The 19061-nt window shown below is 41.1% G+C and overlaps 1 protein-coding gene across 1 annotated transcript in view; it reads right to left on the bottom strand.

The window, feature by feature from the left end:
* Nucleotides 1–583: 583 nt before the first annotated feature.
* AIG1 (androgen induced 1) overlaps nt 584–19061 on the bottom strand; it is a 122550-nt gene continuing 104072 nt past the window's right edge. The window contains exons 4-6 of the mRNA XM_082758197.1: nt 14078–14193; nt 4461–4624; nt 584–1278 (exon numbers count right to left, since the gene is read on the bottom strand). Coding sequence (XP_082614323.1) covers nt 1241–1278; nt 4461–4624; nt 14078–14193 — 318 coding nt within the window. The 3' untranslated portion in view covers nt 584–1240. The remainder of the gene's footprint in view (nt 1279–4460; nt 4625–14077; nt 14194–19061) is intronic.

Consider the following 19061-nt stretch of genomic DNA (forward strand, 5'->3'; position numbering starts at 1 on the left):
TTCCCCAGAACTGTTCCAGAGCAGAAACATATTTAAGTTATATTAAAACTCTGTAATAAAAATCACACATTAACATATACCTTTAAAGTGCTCTGTATGTGATAAAATTAATACACCTAAAGACACTAATGAGTATGTGTGATGTGAACATTAGTACATTTGGATCTTTAAGTTACTTTTGTATAAAGTAATTTCTTGCTGAAAATCAGCAATCAGTTCTACACATTTTTTTCTGCCTACTACAGTTCCCTTTTGATTGTCTGATAATTAAACAGAATTCTGTCAAGTTTCGACCACTACTAGTGTTTTGCAATGGAATTCCAGGCACAAACAGGCATATTTCTGATACAACAGGCATTTGCTTATGTACCTTCCTGAAGTAAGGCTTAAATGTTCTCTCTCGTACTATGCTAATGGCTCAGCCCATATACTGAGAACTTACAACTTGAAAATGCAGAATCAGGTCTTGTATTGGGAAAATAAGAAGAAAAATCCTCACGTAGAAATAATATCCTCTACTGCTGACACTGGAAAACCTGAAAATAAATCATTCAAATGCCATCAATCCATCTAGAATTTCAAGAATCAGCATGAAGAAACATAAACCTGGGGGTAACTTGATCTTTATTTAGGCATATTTAAGAAAAGTTGCATCATATTCAGATAGTCTAGCACTGCAAATAAATTTTTACTGGATTGATAAAATTATTAACATCACTGATTTAAGGCAACTGTTACATGTTACATTAATATTTCAGTCAGATTGAATTCTTCTTCGGCTACATTCATGCAATTAACTGTAATATATTTTTACACTGTACTTTGAATATATAGGATTGTTTTGTTTCCCCATATTAGACCTATCTGGTTAAGCTTTTCTCAAACAATACAAAGAATGGACTTGTTCTTCTGGGTGGAAGTGGACAGCTTTAATGACTTCATGATTTAATGACTTATTTGATGCAAGAAATGCATATTGAGAATGCTGTGGAGATAAATTTACATCTTACTTGTGTGTATCACATGCAAGCATGGATAAATAGGAATGGAGGTTAAAACACAATTATTATTCTTAGCTAAAATCATTTTCCTTCATTAAAAAACCCCAAATATCCTTGCACTGAGCAGAGGGCCCACTAAACTGCCTGGTTTCCAGAAGATTCCTCTCCGTGCCAACCTCTGTTGGGGATGAGAAATCTTCCATGGAGCCACGAACAAGCCTCCATGTTGCATCTATTGTTCAGTCCATTTTTGTCTTCTCTTTTTCTTCTTCAATACCTGAAAACATATGGAGAACAGCTTTCAAAAATCTCAGAACGAACAAAAATGAAGAGTTTATTTAGAGAAGTTTCTTCTCGTGCATTAATCTTTCTCTTCCCTTTATTGCTGTTGTTTCTCCCCTCCTTGCTCGCATGCCCTTGCCTGTGTCACCTCACCTGCTGCGAATGAAAAGAGCATCTGCACACCTGATGGCAGTGGTTGTCCAGTAATGAACCGCGCAGCCCTCCCTCCCTCCGGACCGTTTTCAGATCAGCCGAGCCCCCTGCCGCACGCTCAGCCTTTGACTGCTGCAGGGGACTGGGAACACTCAGTTCCCTCGGCTCCTCTGCTTACCTAAGAGCAAATTGGAGTAGATGTTATTAGAGCTGAAGCTAAGCAGCCAGATTTATCTGAATGCAAGTTTTAAAAATTCTGCTTCAGAATTTAGTAACTTTAGCTCCCTCCCCCCCATTTCAACACTGGGTTTTTAACAATCTTCATACACATCTCCCTTTTTTGAGAGCACAAGAATGAAGAACCGGTTACTGCTGATAGGGTGCCTCTCTCCTTGCAGTGGCTATGTCTTTCAGCAATACCAGGAGGGCTGAGCTGACTGTAGGGCTCCTTAAAGAACTGATCCTGGCTGCAGGGCTTTTCTCTTGTCTATGCTGAGCAAAGTCTGGGCCAGGCAGCAGATTGTGTTTTTTCTGGCAATGAAAACATTCAGCTATTTCATATGCCTGTTCCTGGACAATGAATTACTATTGGTATCTGACAAAAGTATTGTTCTTCTGACTAAGCCCTCTCTGCCAAACATCTCAAATAAAAATATTTCTTTTGGAGATTTTTAGGCCTGCTGCATGTTGGAAAAGACAGACCTCTGAGGACTGAAGGCAAAAAAGAAGTAATTTTTGAGAACGTTGAGAGGAAAATCCAGTCACAAGTAAGATCACCTGCTAATGCAATCTATGCGTAGATGGCAGTTAAACCAAAAATCACTTTCAAAACACAGCTAATCAATTCCAGGATGGGAAACACTAAGAGCCATGTGCAGCTAGAAAGCACAACTGCAGAGTGGCCTTTGTTGAAAGAAGCAACAGGGAAAGAGACGGGTCTGCATGCTGCCAGCAGCACAAGTACAATGGCCCTGGGTGTCGCTGGCAAACCGATGAAGAGCCATAGTCACAGGTTTAACAACCAAAACAAGAGGCTGGGTCCAAAAGATTACAGTGGGTTTACAAGGCTGCTCCAGAGCCAATCTCGAGCCTTCTGCCTTTTGCTGTAAGGAACTTTTCCAATTGTTTCAAATGAGCTGTTTTATTTGCCTTTTAAAAAGAGCCTCTTTCCTTTCTTCTGAATTGCTCTACTGCAGATGCATCAAATACTTTGGCAGGAATGCAGATACCCTCAAAACTGTGGACAGACACTGGCTTGTAGAAAGGGCAAATTTTTCCTTGCCTACCATGTTTGTGGTTTAACTTGGAAAAACTAACTGCAAATCATTTTGTCAGTAGTGAGGTTTTATTTAATGCATCTCCAGAGGAAAAGGAAAAAAAACCTCCGAACTCCAACAACCCCCTCTCACCCCAGAACTCTCATGGCAGGCTGCTTTAGTTTGAAACCTTACTAATCAAAAGCCCCTTTTAAAAGTACAGTTTTCAAATGATATTTTCTCAAATCTTGCATGGAGACAGATTGGCATTATTTTAAATTTCCGCTGTCATACACCTCAGGTTTGGTTTATGCAAAGTGTCTCAAGCATAGCAACACAGCAGATGACTCATGGCATTATCTGCTTTGCAAGTGCTTGAGCCACAAGGGAGCGTGGATCAGTATTCTTTAACCAAATCAAGGAAATAACAGAGAGGATAACAAGGCCATGGTGAACCTGCTGGAAGAATGACCCGATTAACCTGAGCTGTTCTGGGGTGGAGGGCCACAAGAACCAAAGACTTTGTTAGGCGTACGGTGGAATAGTGAGGGAGATTTTCTGCCTTTTACTTATTCATGGACTTGGTGAGAATATGTGACTCTTCATCACGTTACTATGCTTCATACAGGACTTCACACAGCTCAAGTGGAAGTATTACATGTGGCTGCCTTTTTTAGAAACTTCTTTCCTGAATTAACACAATTACAATAGACATGACTGTGACATCCAAGTGAGGCCTCAAAACCACACTTGAACACTGCGACCAATGATTGCTGGTTCTAAGGTACAACCAAGGAAAGCACTTTGCACCTGCTTGCTAATGTGAGCAAATGTTAAGTAAAACTGATTTGAGCTCCTGGAATCAGGCTCTACATAGCACTAAAGGCCTTGTTAAATGAGAGTTGTGTGTGCAGTAAGCAACCATGTGAATTTATGTTGTATTAACAAGTGCATATTATGCTTCCCAAACGGGGATGCAGGCTGTTCATATGGTCACAATCCATTATGGGCCCAATTAATGTAATGACAGAATTCCCACTGAGCAAGTATTTCACTCCGTTTGTGACTTGCTCCTGAGGAGATTATGAATGTTGTTTGCTTATTTCATGCATTTTGACAAGTGAAAACCATCTTTCGTAGACTAAAGACATCTACTTTTAATCTTGTGTTCGTCTTATTTTCCCTCTTCCTTTACTCAGCATTGGCTGGCCTAGGCATGGTAGATGAATGTAGAGTATACAGAGTTATGTTTACCCTCCAATAATGTGATTTTTCATTCCTATTATTTGATCAATGTGAAAATATTAATTTTCCTTGAGTAAATTTATAAGCAGAAAACACCTTATCTGAGAATACTTATACATACCTTATATCTGAGAACACAGTTTTTTATTTCTAACTCTAAATTTAACATTAACAGCATTCCTACAAAATGATACTTTATTCTAGCTGCATTTAATGGGTTCATCAGCTAATAAGTGGGTTGTGAACCAAGTGGGTTGTAAACCTTTCAGGTAATTGCCAACAGCTCTTAAATTAGTATTAGAAGTTATAAAAAAATACATAGCTCATTCATAGCTCTTCATGCTTTCCAGCAGCCACTCCATTCATTTGACTGCTTTTAAGAGCAAGTAAGCAAGAAGTTTCAATGGAACTTCTGTCATTTTCATTTGTTTTAGCCTACTAAATATCTTTTTGACTTTCAGGGGAGCATCTTCAAGTCCTGACAGAGCATTTCATAAGCTAATATTCCTAAAACAATACTCACATTTTTGGGTATCCCAGATGTAGTTGTTCAGAACCTCTCCCATCAAGTAGAAAATGTTAATTATTACAGTAACAGCTGCGAAAAAGATTATTTTGACACCTGGGCTGAGGTGCTCAAGAAGCGGGTACACCCACACTCCTGTAACATGGTGAATCCAGCACACCCTGAAAAAGAACAAAAACACCAAGTACTGACTCTTATAGCCCTGTTTTTTAGAAATAGTTTGGCTTAGCTACTGTAACCTAAAAAGAAATAATTTGAAAAGACAGGGAGTTGCAACTAAATTCAGCTTCTTGGAGTGCCCGGATGATATACTTTGAGAACAGACATGAAAAATGATGAAACAAAGACTGATTTCCTGCATTGTTACAGTTTTGTTTTAATTTTAATATGAGCACTTGACCAGTTTTCAGGTTTTGATGTAGGCAGGCATTTCCTTGCTGCCTTTATAATTACAAGGAATATACCCTCCTGTTTTATAGAGTAGCATGGAAAGAGCAGCACTCCCTCAGTTCCAAGCAAGTTCTTTTTCCAAGGGGTATTCCGTGTTCTTGAGGCTCTCCTGCACAGCCTGACTCTTGGCTTTCTGGAGCATCTTTGTTTTGTTTTGTATACATTTGTGTGTGTCTGCTGCTTTTCCTCTTCACACCTGGCAAGTGGCTCGGTTTCTGGATTTGCCAGAAACACATGGGTCAGCTTCTCTTTAAAACAACAACCTTTCAGCACCTGTGTTTTAGGCTGCTCCTCTTTTCCTTTCAGCTACCTGGTATAATTCGGATCTAATGATTTTTCTCTAGGTGGAACAAACATTAAAAAAAAAGAAGAAACCCTGTCATCAGTGAAGTTCTGCCGACTACACTCAATAAAGGAAAAGGAACGATGGTGACTCACTGGTGTCACAGAGATTTTTAGCATTCAGCCACAGCGGAGATCATCGGTACACTAACCCAAGAGACAGTGTGTCAGCTCTACTGCAATGCAGCCCAAAGAACCCCTCCAGGTACGTGGCTTCTCTGTGTGTGACTGCAATGGGCACCTGCACTCTCTGAAAGGAGAGCTCTTGCACTGAGATCTGAAACGGTGAAGGGAGCAGACGGAGTCCATACATTCCAGTAGCTGGAACCTAAGAAAGGGAAATGCTGCCAAAACTCTTAGCAAACATCACAGAGGCTAACTGGGAAAAGGCTCAGCAGAGACTAGACTGGGGCCTGTGAGCTGCTGGGCTCTCTGTAAGAATGTAGATCTTTTCCTCTCTGATCCTGCAATTTGAGAGAGAAGCATACAGTGAAGCACAGCTAGAGAGAAGACTAAGCAGTCACAGAGACAATTACTGATGGGGATTTCCATGTCCATATTATTTGCTTCACTTGCTGATACTTCTGTTTGTTTAAGGAAGACTTTTGATCACTACGTCAACAGTCACAGGCTCCCAAAGAGCAGAAACACAAAAGTCTACTCAAAAACACTGTAATAAATGCCTGTCACACAGGGAGTACAGCATCCTTGTTTAATGATTCTCCCTCACCCTGGAAATGTTCATGGTTGTCATAGCTTCCCTCCTCCTTAGAAAAGCTTTTATTACAGCCAAGCCTTCAGCAGTTGCACACTTCATGTAGGAATTTACATGTGTTGGTAAATTAATCTGCATGATCTAAATGCAGACTAAAAACACTTTCTCCAAAGGAGTTCACATATGGAAAATGATCTCTATACTTTACAGTTACTTTCCAAACTTTGTTCTGTACCAGAATTGAACTGAGAAGATAAAGGTAACTGTGAAAAAATAAAGGGTTACTGTGTAATCCATGGTAACAGGGGATACCTTGTTCCACGTGGTCAAGGAAGAGGATGCGATTGTTGGTAGAAGGGTATGGGGTGTCTTTTACTCTCAGGTTGGCTTAGGAGGAAGCGTCTATTATTGCCCAGCATTTTTTGGTTCATTTACTTTTGTTTTATGATCATTTTGTGAAAAACAAGCTCTGATGAAAAAAAAAAAAAAAAAAAAGCCAGTGTCTCTTTTTCACTTTCCTCTGGCATGATGAAACTGTCCATCAGTACAAGGACCTTTACAGAAGGACTTTTCGAGGGATGTTCTAAACGGCACCTATGTACCCAAGTTCATGAACCAAGCAGAACTGACATTTACTAGAACGCATTTATGCTGGAAAGAAGAAATATTTTCTCAATCTGACCAATGAGTCACCGATGAGCTCACAAATGTCAGCTGTGTCTGGTTAGTTCAGAATCTTCGAGTACATTTTATGAACTCTGTCCTTCGCTGCCCAGAACGGTAGCCCGTTATTTGTCTGGTGACACCGCTCGTGTGTTCAACCTACCTGCTGTACATCTGTCCCCGGGGCTGTGACAACGCAGGAGCTGGTGCTCTGAGGACAGGAGGTACCGAGTGCCGCTGAGGAGATGGCTGCCACCGACTCACCTGATCAGCCACCCGGATCTGCCCTGCTCACTGCGTTTTGATGGAGTGGCGTTAGCCTCCTCTCCACCGAGCACTGACACGCCGGTTGCTCCTGCGTTGCCTGCACCACAAATGGCAGCAGCAAGAGGATGATTGCTACCATGGAAACCTCACCTGATGGCCTTTCTTAGCGGGCTCACTCCTGCTTGAATGCAAGCTAACTCAACGCTGCACAATAAAGAGCTGATCAACCAGAGGCATAAAGCCTCCATACAAGATTGCTGATTACTAATGTTAATGAATGCCTTTAACATTGCAATTCCAGTAGTCATTATTCCCGGCCAACCTCATTATTAGATGAGCACAGGGGAGCATGCATTAAGATTTACTTAGGAGTACAAGTCTAGATCCAATTTAAGACCCTGTTATTGAACAGGTATAAAGAAGTGGGTTGTTTAGATAAAAATACAGTGATGAGAAAAAGTTTAAGCTAAAACTGGGCTGATTACTTCTGAGAAGATAAAATTAACTTAGAACCTCCCTGTGTCTTGGTTCTGTGGCAGCCCATGTAGATGCAACCATGTGTTTTCAAAGATGAATATGCTACAGGTGATAGAGCTCATGCTTTTGAGGAATGGAGATATTCCCACATTGTATTCAAATTAAAATGTATGTTAAAAAAAGTGGTGATTTGGGGAAATTTTCAACCAGATGGTGTAGAAAACAGAAAAAGCTATTTGAAAACACACACTATTTCTTCTTTTTAAAATATCTGTCAAAAAGCTTGACTTTGTAGCTGTTTTTCACTTTTGGTATACAGTGGATGTTGTATATCTCACCTATCAAAGTAATGAGTCTTCCTGTTTGCCGTTTTTCCAGCAGTAAGTCTGTCTGAGAAGATGAAAATCATGCAGAGAGGATACACATACATTTCTTTGGCGACAGATTCTTTGTTGATGAAGAAAAGCAACTACTTCAAACAATTGTGGGAACCTTGTGTGAAATGTAGTCCTGGTACAAACAAGCTCAGTAGGTGGATATCACGGTAGATGACCATGGCAACTGAAAGGTTTTGCAGTGGGAGCCAAGCTGCAGAAAGCAGTTGCTCCTTCATGATGGGTACATGGCTACATGAGTTTGAAAACTAAGTGTTTTAACCTCTGGAATGGTCCACCCTATCTTGCAGCGGAGTATCACTGAGCTCATGATATTAAAAAAAATAGCATACAAGTTTGGAAGGATGTCGTGTTTCCATTTAACTCACTCGTCTGTTCTGGGAAGTATCACGCAACTCTAGGAAGCTTCTGAATTCAGGAGACTGTACGAGCAGTAAGAATGTGCAAAATCATGCTTAAGTTCAAAGAGTACACGGTGTATAAACTATCAAGTCTGCAGGAACCAAGCATCCAGTTTTTGATGTGGATTATGGAAGAAAGCTTTCCTTATGGGCTGGTCATTCCAAAATGGCCTGCTGAATCTTCTTCTGAAGCATCTGATATTAGCAACAGTCAGTCTTGATATGTGACCACTCTGATCCACTGCAGTAATTTCCTTCTGGTCACTTCTTTCAGCAGTGCAGAAGCAGATCCTCTCCCACACCTTCTGTGCTGTTCTGGTTTCCAGTGAGTGGCACAAGGGACGGCTGAGTCTCTGCCCCCAAACAGATCCCAAGCTAGTTCCCGTTGTGGCTACAATTTATGAAATGACAGAACGTGGGCACTTTCTACACTTTTATTTCATGATCTTTCCTAGCGTCACTCTCCTTTTCCACAGAAAGGGAGAACTTTACCCAGAACTATTAAATTGTGGAATGTCTCCCAGAGGAGGTGACGGGCTTACAGCAGCTGAGTCATTCAAAACTCAAACGAACAAATCATTTGTGGTTACAGACGAGGGACCAACCCTGTGCTTTCAGAGGCAAAAGCACAATGACCCACACTAAATCTGTTCTACTTTTGGTTTCTAATACTGACTGAAGTGATGTGAGGGACATGTTCATCAATCTTTATGATTTTTTCTTCCAAAAACATCGGTCAGCTTATTCTGCATCTCATCAGAACTGTTAGGTTCTCATCCATCCTAAGATGTTGGGATCCTTACAATGCCAGCCAAGCAGGTGTAGGCCACCTACAGTAGGAATGCGTAATGTTTAGATATTTTACATACTAAAAAATAAATTCAATAAACAGCCATCAAGAAATAAAAGCACTAATTTCCTATTTTCCAATTTCTTATGCTGGATTCTTCTCCGCTGATCTGACTGCTGCTGAACAATGCGAGAGTCATAGCACTGTCCTCCTGGTATGGAATGGCTGATGTAGTCAGAGGACAAATCCCAGAAAACTGCAGCTGCAAAAAATGTCACACAGTAATGTCATGCAGAACATAGTCAGCATGACACAGTGCTGTCATCCTTTGGGATGAACAAAGCTTAGCAGAAATTTTTGTTTACGTACAGGTAGCTAGAATGACAGAAACTCTGCAGGATTTGGAAGTCATCTATTTTGATAAATATTTAATTTTAAATATAGAAATGGTTGCTATGCTTTCTTGAGCTATATTTTAAGGAGCTACACAAGCAAGTGAGAATGTCTTATCTATGCATGTCATCTGTGATTGTACTGTTGCTTTGACTGAAACACTTGAGGATGTGGAGGTGGAGGGGAGCCAGAAAGTAACAGTCCATAATGGCCACGTCAGACTTAATGGGCTGAGGATCTGTGCAGACTTCTCTTGCTGAAAGCACTTCTGCTCTTCCACCCTTCTTCTGGGTCAGGCACAGGGGATGCTAATCTTCTCCTGGCCTATTTCTGCTGCTTCTACTTCTTCCTACTCTTTCCTGTTCTGAGTAGTCCTGGCTCCAACTCTTTTCTCCTCCTCTGCATTGTCGCATCTATCACCCACCTCTCTGTCAGCCTTCCACCCCAATTTCAAAGCCCGTCTCTCTCTTCTCCTCCAAGCTTTTCCCACTTCCTTGCACAATTTCAGGTTTCAAGCTGCTGACCTGTGAGCTGCACATTTCCTTACCCATGTTCTCTTCACCGGTGGTTCACCTCTTTCACTTGCCTCAAGGATTTTTCACTTGGTTTTCCCCAACCATTGATTCCTCTGATCCCTCCTGAATTTCTCTCCCCAGCGCTCACTTCCAAAAGCATTTATGGCCCTCTCCTGACATACAGACACACAACAGACCCTAGCACAGCCATGCTGTGTCTCCTGCTCCATCTGTATCTAGCACTTCCACACTCAGCCGCCTCAGAAATCCTTCTGGTTTCTGATCCTGCCTTCTTAATACATGTAAATATGGCTGCCAATTCTCACCAAGCTTCACCCTTTTGCTCTTCACCCTTCCCTTCTCAATTTCAAGGTTGGCCCTAGCAGTGTGCATCCCTATCCTTTTGCCAACATCTGCTCTTTCTGATCTTCCTCTCCTTCTATGGAGAACCGCTAGTGGAAATCCTACAGCAAGGCTGACAGCAGCTATCTCAAATTCATTCCAAATTCTCGGAGCGTACATTCCTTTCTTAAATTCACTCGAGAAGAATTCAGCAAATTGCACCATCTAAATGCTTTCCCTCAGCACATCTACAGAACTCTCCTAAAGTCACTTAAAGTCAAACTTTATTTTCAAATGAAAGTTTAAAGGTACCTGAGTTATGGAAGTAGATTTATCAGCTTAATAGATTTATGAATCGAGTCCAAGCCTGGCACTTGTGGAGAGAACTTCCAGCAGATTTAAGATAGCAACGAGAGAGCAGATCAAGCCTTTTGCTCCCAAACACGTAGCCCTGCATGACTACAGCAGTGGAATCAGATTCTTAGGGTCTGATTGTCTGGCATCCTCAAGTACTCAAAAGCAGAGGGAACAAGAAAGCTATTTTAAATAAATGTATTCGTCTCGGTTTATTTTAGGGACATATTAGGCTCTGATATTAGTTGCCATGAGGTCATTCTTATTACAAGGAGCAACACATTTCTGGCTCTTTTCTGTTCCTTGACAACCAACTCCATGCTCCCATTGGCAGTATTTTCTGGTAGTACTGGCAAGCTCTTGGGTTCTCTTAGCACTGTCTAGATTTAACAATTCAATACAAATTGTGACCTTTTCAAGCCATGTTAAATAAAGCCAATTGGCCTTTCCCAACCTAACCCATGGCCTTGATCCTGAAAGTCCATGTATGGTGTGCAACAGGCAATGCAAATCTGTGAATGCTGCGCCTGAGCACAGTTCCTTAAGAGCAAGGCAGAGCTCTCCCTCCACAGGCAGTACATGAGCTAAGTGTGCCTACCAGATGCTCTCCTGATTGAAGAGAGAGAATGAAAACATAAATTTAAAAAAAAAACATCATTTTTTTTTTAATTCTTCAGTATGTTTCTCAAGTGGTTGAGTCACCATCCCTGGAGGTCTTTAAAAGACATTTAGATGTTGAGCTTAGGGATATGGTTTAGTGGAGGACTGGTTAGTGTTAGGTCAGAGGTTGGACTCTATGATCTAGAGGTCTCTTCCAACCTAGAAATTCTGTGATTCTGTGATTCTGTGTGATTCTGTGATTCAAATTACGTCTCTGAAAAATGAATAGAGGATATCAAGTTATTTAGCTATATTCTTCTAACTTTGGTGATTCTATTCAGATTTTTTCCCACTTTCTCATTTATCAAATACATATAATAAAAGCTCCCTATTCCATCATCCCTTCCATATGTGAAAGATTCAGCCACATATGAAGCAAGTCAGAAGATCTTCTCTACCTGTAGTTGAAAAATGAATTAACAGAGCCTCAACTAAACAATACCCTCCTATGTGCTCCTTTAGAGTAAAAGTGGGACTTGATAAATCACGCAGCATGGTAAGAAGGTTTCAGATGAGGTGGGGAGACTTCAAAATTCACAGGTAAAAAACAGAACATCTGATTAGCAACAGCCTACATTTTATACACAATTCTGCTGAGGGAGCAATGACATAGGGAGAAGGACTCTAATGCTCAAGCAGCAGATATCTGGCTTCAAGGTAAAAAAAACAAAAACCAAAAACAACAAGAACTATGCACCAGCAGGGGACCCACAGACAACCAAAGATACAAAGGAAGGAAGTTCCAAAAGGCTGGATGTAACCAGGTCATTTGCAGGTGTCATCTCATCTTAATGCACTGTGCTAACCTTGAGGGGGCTAAAGTGTACAGGAGCAGTGAATCCTAATGATATCATTACAAATTCTCTAAGTGATCATAGACAGTACTTCAATGTGCTTACCTAGCAGTAGGAAGACAGTGAACCTTAGCTGTGAAAAGCACGCACCCTTGAGTAAGATGGATGAGAAAAATACACTTTTCATACTTCTATTCCTCATTCTGTGAACATTAAATACACTGTATTGATATAATTGTATCATGATTTACCCTGCAGCCTCAGCCAAATCTTGGATAGAGGCTTCAAAAACAGCTGCAGGCTGCAGATGCAGAACTTGCGGGTGATGGCATGGTACAGCCTGTGTGTCCCTCTTGCCTTCCCAAAGACTTCTTTTCATAAAAACGGATTGAGTAATGGACTGCAAGTGCAGATTTTAGCAGGGCTACCATTAGGTAGAATAAGCAATTGTCTCATATCATCTTCTGCAGAATCACAACTCAAAAGGTGAGTCACTTGAGAATAGACCTATCCTTAAACAGCAAAAGCAAAGGAAGATGACAGTAGCCTGTGACCGAATATCTGCCTAGAAGTTAATTTCTTAATGCAGAACCTTTTTCCTCTGCTTTATTTGTCCTACAATTTCCTTTTACATTGTACTTATAGCTGTAGGGTTCAGATGCACCGTAGTAGGCAGGATCAAGCCATATGAGAATCACACTGATACTGTAACAGCTTCTTAAAAGAATTTAAGACACCTCTGTTTTTATTTCATTTGCAGAACTAGATTGCTTCATTTTTTCTATTTCTATTGAACTTTTTTCCATGTGTCTACTCAGATGATCATGAGGAAACTGTCACTGCCATACTAGGTCAGATCACGGGTACAGTAACTCTGCTATCTTGTGTCTAGGCAACTTCAGAGGAAGGTGGTAAATAAATAGCACAGTTACTTATTAGCATGTAAGTGTTAAAAGAAGTTCCTTTCTCCTGAAGAAATCATTATGTGCCTCTGTGCATGAGACTGTTCTTATCTTAAATTGAAAATATTAGTCTAGCTTAACAAGTATATGCATGCTTATAAAAGTAAGTGGCAGAATATGACTAGCATCCTGGGACACAGCATCCCACTTCAGCTGGATCACAGTCGTTTTACGATCACTTGATGTGCGTCGATGTACATGAATAATGGCTTCTCTTTCATTGGACCGAAGGGAAAAATAGCATGGCTGAAGCAGTATTAGAGTACTGCCTTGAGCCTGTGTTCCTCTCTCATTAGTTTGATCTCACTTGACTGGTGGTAAAAGCAGTATTATCTGTAGTTTTGGAAAACATCCTCTGAGCTGAGGGTTGTTGTGATGTGAGAAGAAGTAAACAGGAGGTCATGAAATGCTTGCAGAAGGGATAGAGGATATATGGTATCAAAGGAGCACTGTTAGCAAAACAAAGGCTTAGTGAAAAGTAAAATGCCAGAATGACCAAAGTAAATTAACTCCATCATATAAGTCAGGTGCTTGAATAGAAACTGCCCAAAGACAGAATTTAATGTTGCATAGAAAAGGTTATTGCTGTTTAGTTTTTCACAAACATTTGCATTTTTAAAAATAAACTCCAGAGTGTTTGGATTACTAGGTTATTCTGCAATCAATTTTACAGGAAGAATTTATGAACTAGTAAAGAAAAAAGACGGTGTTCTATCTTTTCTGTTGCCGCGTAAATACCGATGCAGGAAATCATTTGCCTATTCTTGATTTTATTTGATAGAACAAAACCCCTAAGCAATAAAACGAAGGTCCAAGAAAAACATTTAGCCTGAAAAAAAAAGGTCGAAAAATGTACCCTTGGAAAGACCACTGCTTACATGGGATTGTTCAACAAATTCCTGTTGTGTGAGGTTTGGCATATACTTTCTAAAAATATAAGCATCTGGGGAAACCAGACAAAGCCCAGGTCTTGGACCAAACGAGGCATGCAGCGTGAATCTGTTAGCGATTATATCCATAATGAAATATGTGCCCAAATTTAGCAGTACAAAACCCCCAATACAATATGAAAACACAGCATGTACAGCCCTTACCATAAAATATAGCCAACAGCGAAGGTGCACACTGCAGCCAGTCCGCAGCTCCTGCTGGGATACTGATGATGTGTTGTTCTCATCTCGATTAATATAAAGGGCAAAACTGTTGTATGCTAAAAAAAATAAAACACAAAACAACAGGGGAAAAACAGGTGATACAAATGATTCTCACTGCATTTCCATGCTAGTTCTGCAACAAGAATCTTAATCACAAAAAAATAAAGACAGTTTCTGGATGGCTAGAAAGAAAAGGTAATATGACTCTATAAAGTAGATCAATAACCGGAATGCTTAATATTACCTCTATAACATTCAATCGTTTAAGAGAGCGGGGGGAAAACTGAGTGAGCAGAACATGCTTTTCATGTTGGCCAGAGATCCAAGGAGGACACTCAGTGAGTGAAAACAGGATGTGGCACGAGGGGACATGGATTCCGAGCGGACAGGGATCCCTGTCCTAGCTCAGCCTGCAATTGCTCTGTGATGTTTGCCACATCAGTTTGGTTATTTTGACTGTCCAAGTTAAGAGGCAATGTGTCTGATTTTCAGAAGCTCTAGGCACAAACAATGCCAAATGTATGAATATAAATGGAGGTATTTAATGCTTCTGAGAATCAGTTTTAAATGTATCTCAATCTGGGGACTTGAGAACAGGGGACATATTTTCAAATGATAGCCTCAATACCTTTGTTCCTTCATCTGCAAGGCAGGAGCAATTACCTTCTTCAGAAAGGTGGTGTGAATCTTAATTTGTTAGTTATTGTGCAAAATGGTTTTAGATTCCCAAATGAAACATATGAAAGCCAAAGCTGTAAAAACCTTTTCAGCCACTTGTCTTTATTTAGCTGTGAAAGGCCTTATTTTGTCATTTTTCCATACGTGTTTTCCTACACTGTCCCTTCTGAGAAGGTCTGTTCATCCAATTAACGTCAGCAGAATGAAAAATTGCATCTAGCCTGCCCCCAGCACTTGATGTCTAGATCTCAGAGTGCTGGCAGGCATGAAAACCGAAGCACAAGCATGTCGTGAAATAAACCCCATCATTTCCGAATACACACCTCACCTAGAACCAGCATTACTGCACGCTCCAGAAACATGCTCTGCCTTGCCACCTCGGGCCCACATTATGTCTGGAAACGAAGGTTACGGTTTATGTTGGCCACAACCCACCATGAGATGTGCACATGTAGTACTTTGGGGTGATGGAGGGCCGAACTGGTACATTTGCAGTAGTTACGCTGTAGACCCTCACGAACATGAAGGCAAGACAGTCTTGGAATAGAAATATCCATACGTGCATAACAGGTTCCCATGAGAAGAAACAGCGGGGTACTGAGCCTTTAACAAATGTGGAGAAGGAAGAATTGTTTGAATGGGAAATGATAAGATAATGGAAAGGCTCTGGCTCACAGATGTAACATAATTTGAATTGGATAACTGCTCTGATTTTCAATACATCAGTAATTAATGACTGGCATTTGGAGAATGTCAGGTGGATAATACAGCAGTTAGGGGAGCTTTCAATATCTTCATCTTTTAACAACTTGTTCCGCCCCCATCCCTTTAAACAGTATAAAACAGCATCAAGGGAACACATAGATGTTTTACACGCGTTCTGTAATAGAGGTGCCCACTGCTAGAGGAGAGGTCTATTAACTGCTCCGTACCTCCAGAGTCCATTAACAGGGACTGACAGTGATGCAAGCCCTGGAGGATCGCTTCTAAGTCTTACATCGGGGTGAAAAGGGTCTTTAGACAGAGATCAGTACCTCGCTGCACAGCCCCCAAAACCCTGTAGCTGGAGGCTGTGCAAATGTTCCCTGCCCTGGCTCCATAACCTCTTCAGAGGCACAAACAGAAGACGGCAAAGACTTTTAACTCCCAAACCCACCCTTGATATTTCTTGTATGACGTATTCTTGGGACACAGTCACTTAGTCTTAACTGCTTGTAACACACATGACAGTTGCAGAGCTTGGGAACCGTATTTCTCAGTTGAAGCGTTTGCCACTTTGGATACTGCTTGTTGATGCACTCTTCACTGATAATAACAACTCAGTAGCTTGCCAATTAAAAAGTAGTTAAAATAATTTCAGTAACTGCTCTCTAATCCAGACTCCTTTTCTCCTTTCTTTTTTTCCTGTGGTTATATAATAAAATAGGTCATTATTTTCCTAAATTCTCCTTTCTGCTCTTTTCTAAAGGTAAGAGAAAAAAGAGGATAATGAGCTATAGCACTGAGGATTTTATGTACAACATCCTGTCAAAAAGCACAGTGCAATTAGAAGCAAAAGGAGAAAAAACAGACATGTATCTTTAATCTTAATCACTTAGAGCAAATGCAGGTGCTACCTGCAAACAGCACAGTTTTAAAAAGCCAAGGATGAACTTCAGCTTAAGACATTCTAGTGAAACCACCACTTAAAAAAAGCTACTGAAGATGCTTTACCCAAACTACAAAAAAGACAAAATTTCCCTTTCCTACACTTCCAGCCCCTTCAAAAACGTTAATTTAAAAAGCATAACCCTTTGTAAGCAGGGATACCTTCTGTCAAACAGACCTATCTCCAAAAACTCAAGCTATGAATACCAAATGTGAATCAGCCTGGCACCTGGATGAAGGCCTGGTAAAGGCGAGCGGGAGTCAAATGTGCTTGGAGTGAGATCTACTGGGAGCAGTACAGGTGCAGAAGGCCAGACAATTCATACCCTCTAACTTTTTTACCACCTGATTTTTGAATAAACTTGGGACAGCTGGAATCTGACACTTCGAAAATAATGTTGATGCTTCCTTGACCTGTTTATTAAAGGTCATGCAGTGCCCACCAAAGATGCCCAGTTGGTATCTCGGGGACTGATCCCATTGACTCACCATCAAGCTTGGTACAGGCCTGGGAAGGACAGCACATTTCTCACCCTGCTTGTCAAAGTATCTCTAGAGGCTTACTTAAGAGAAGGCTCAGGCTTGAGGAGGTTCAAAATGGTGAGGATGATTACTCACTGTAGAAGAAGCTGTCACTCTGCAACATTTAAAGTCTTAAAGAAAAGGGCAACTTATGGAACATAATGACTAGTATTGTGTATTATAACAGTAATAATCTATGCTATTACGAGTGAAAAATACTATATGGATAAGGCATTTTTATTGCTACAGAAAGAAATGAAAAGGAAGGAGATTTGACAGATCTGCTAGCAAGTGCTGGTCTCCGCAGAGCAGCAAACTGCAATTTCCTCCCCATTTTGCATCCACCACTCAGTGCTGCTTCCTGAGGTTTGGTCACCTACAAGTGGGGAAGAAATTTGGCTTGCTGAACCTTCAACTGCTGGTAACGACACGTGAAGACAGACAGAGACCACCCTGACTCACAGTCCAGGTGGTATTTGCAGGAAGGATATCGTATGGACAGTTTGATCCAGGAAACTCTCCGAGACTGACTCCAAAGGAGCAGCCTCTGAGTGAAGCTCAAGTAGTGGACACTGCGAAAACCACCCTGAGGGCTGCAGGTGGTTAATTCCTTGAACCACTGCAACAACTTTCTGAGAGAAATTCTGCTTGAAAGACACAGTCTTCAAAAGGTATTTTTAAAACACACATCTCCCCTCACATGGCATATATGTGCCTGATGACATATTAGACTGGAAAAGCACATTATGAATAGGCAGCACATCTGAAATGTTGGCTTGACAAACTGAGGTTTGATGGAGGGCTGCACTTCTGCAACAGGTAGCTGGAAGAAGAGATTTTATGTAAATCAAGTACATTAGGAATGAGTTCTGTAATAGTCTTTAGGCAAATTAAATGCTTGCTCTTGAAAGCCTGATTGTATGTTTTATCTTCCAACTAGTAAGTGCTGCTTTTTTTAACACTGTTTTCATCAGTACCTTGACTAGCCTTTTGTCCTCCCCTAACTGTGCTCCAAAGGGAACTTTAAAGCTTTTTAGAAAGTGCTAAGTCAACGGCTTTGAGTATTGGTATCTTCTGTCCTTAGCACAACCTGTGGTGCTGCTATCTTCCCACTAAGCCACACAGCCCTGATCTGCAGAGGTTGACCAGGATTGCCTTTAAGACCAGGAGTGCAGTCTAAAAGAGCACCTGCCTCCTCAGATTCCCAGTTACGGTGCAGAAGCTTTCTTGGAAGCTTTCCTGGAGTAAGGAGCCTACATTTATGTGCTGATCTATATAATTTCTGCAGCCTGGGACCTGGAGGGCTGCTCCCACACCTGCTGGGGAAGCTGCCCAGTGCTGTGTCACCACCACACCAAAGGCTGCTGATGCTGCCATGAATCCGTCTGAAGCCCCTCCTTGGTGCCCTCTGCGCAAATGGCTGTGTGAACTGCTGCATCTGTTGGCTGCCTCCGTTTTCTGTCTTCCTAAATTCCTCTCAAAAATCTAGTTTCCATCAGTAGGACGCCATCCTTCGCTTCTTTTTCCGAGCTCCCAACTTGATTATGTGTTGTTAAACAGCTGCTGCATGTCAGAGTGAGTGAAGCAACCTGTCTGCATCTCCTTCTTGCTGCTCAAGAGTTTGTGCAGCTCCCAAGATTAAAGACTTTACAGAAATGTTCAGCAAAATAACCTTGCCCATTCCTCTTCATTTAATATCACAACCAGTGTATTCTCCCTAGAAACCGATACTACTAGGCCTAAAATCTCTACAGTTGTAGTCAGCACCATTTGCAAAGTAATACCAGTAATAAAGCTGCATTTTCCGCATGTTCCTACTGGAGTAAAGTGGAGAACCAGATCAGAAACTGGTAAAACAAGGGGCACGATCGTGATTTACTTGTTGAGAAACTTCTGAGAAGGGAACAGCTGGCAAGAGTATTTATGTGTCATCTGAAGGATGATACCTTCCACCAAGGCAGCCTAATCCATAAAGAGAGCAGCAGGATATCAGAAATGGGTGCATAATAAATTGGAATCCTTGAGTGAGTCTGAACCCTTCTGAGACTGAAAGTGCTGGTAGCACTTTTCCTTTTAC

The sequence above is a fragment of the Aythya marila genome, assembly GCF_965140915.1.
Source record: "Aythya marila genome assembly, chromosome: 3".
Taxonomy (NCBI): Eukaryota; Metazoa; Chordata; class Aves; order Anseriformes; family Anatidae; genus Aythya; species Aythya marila.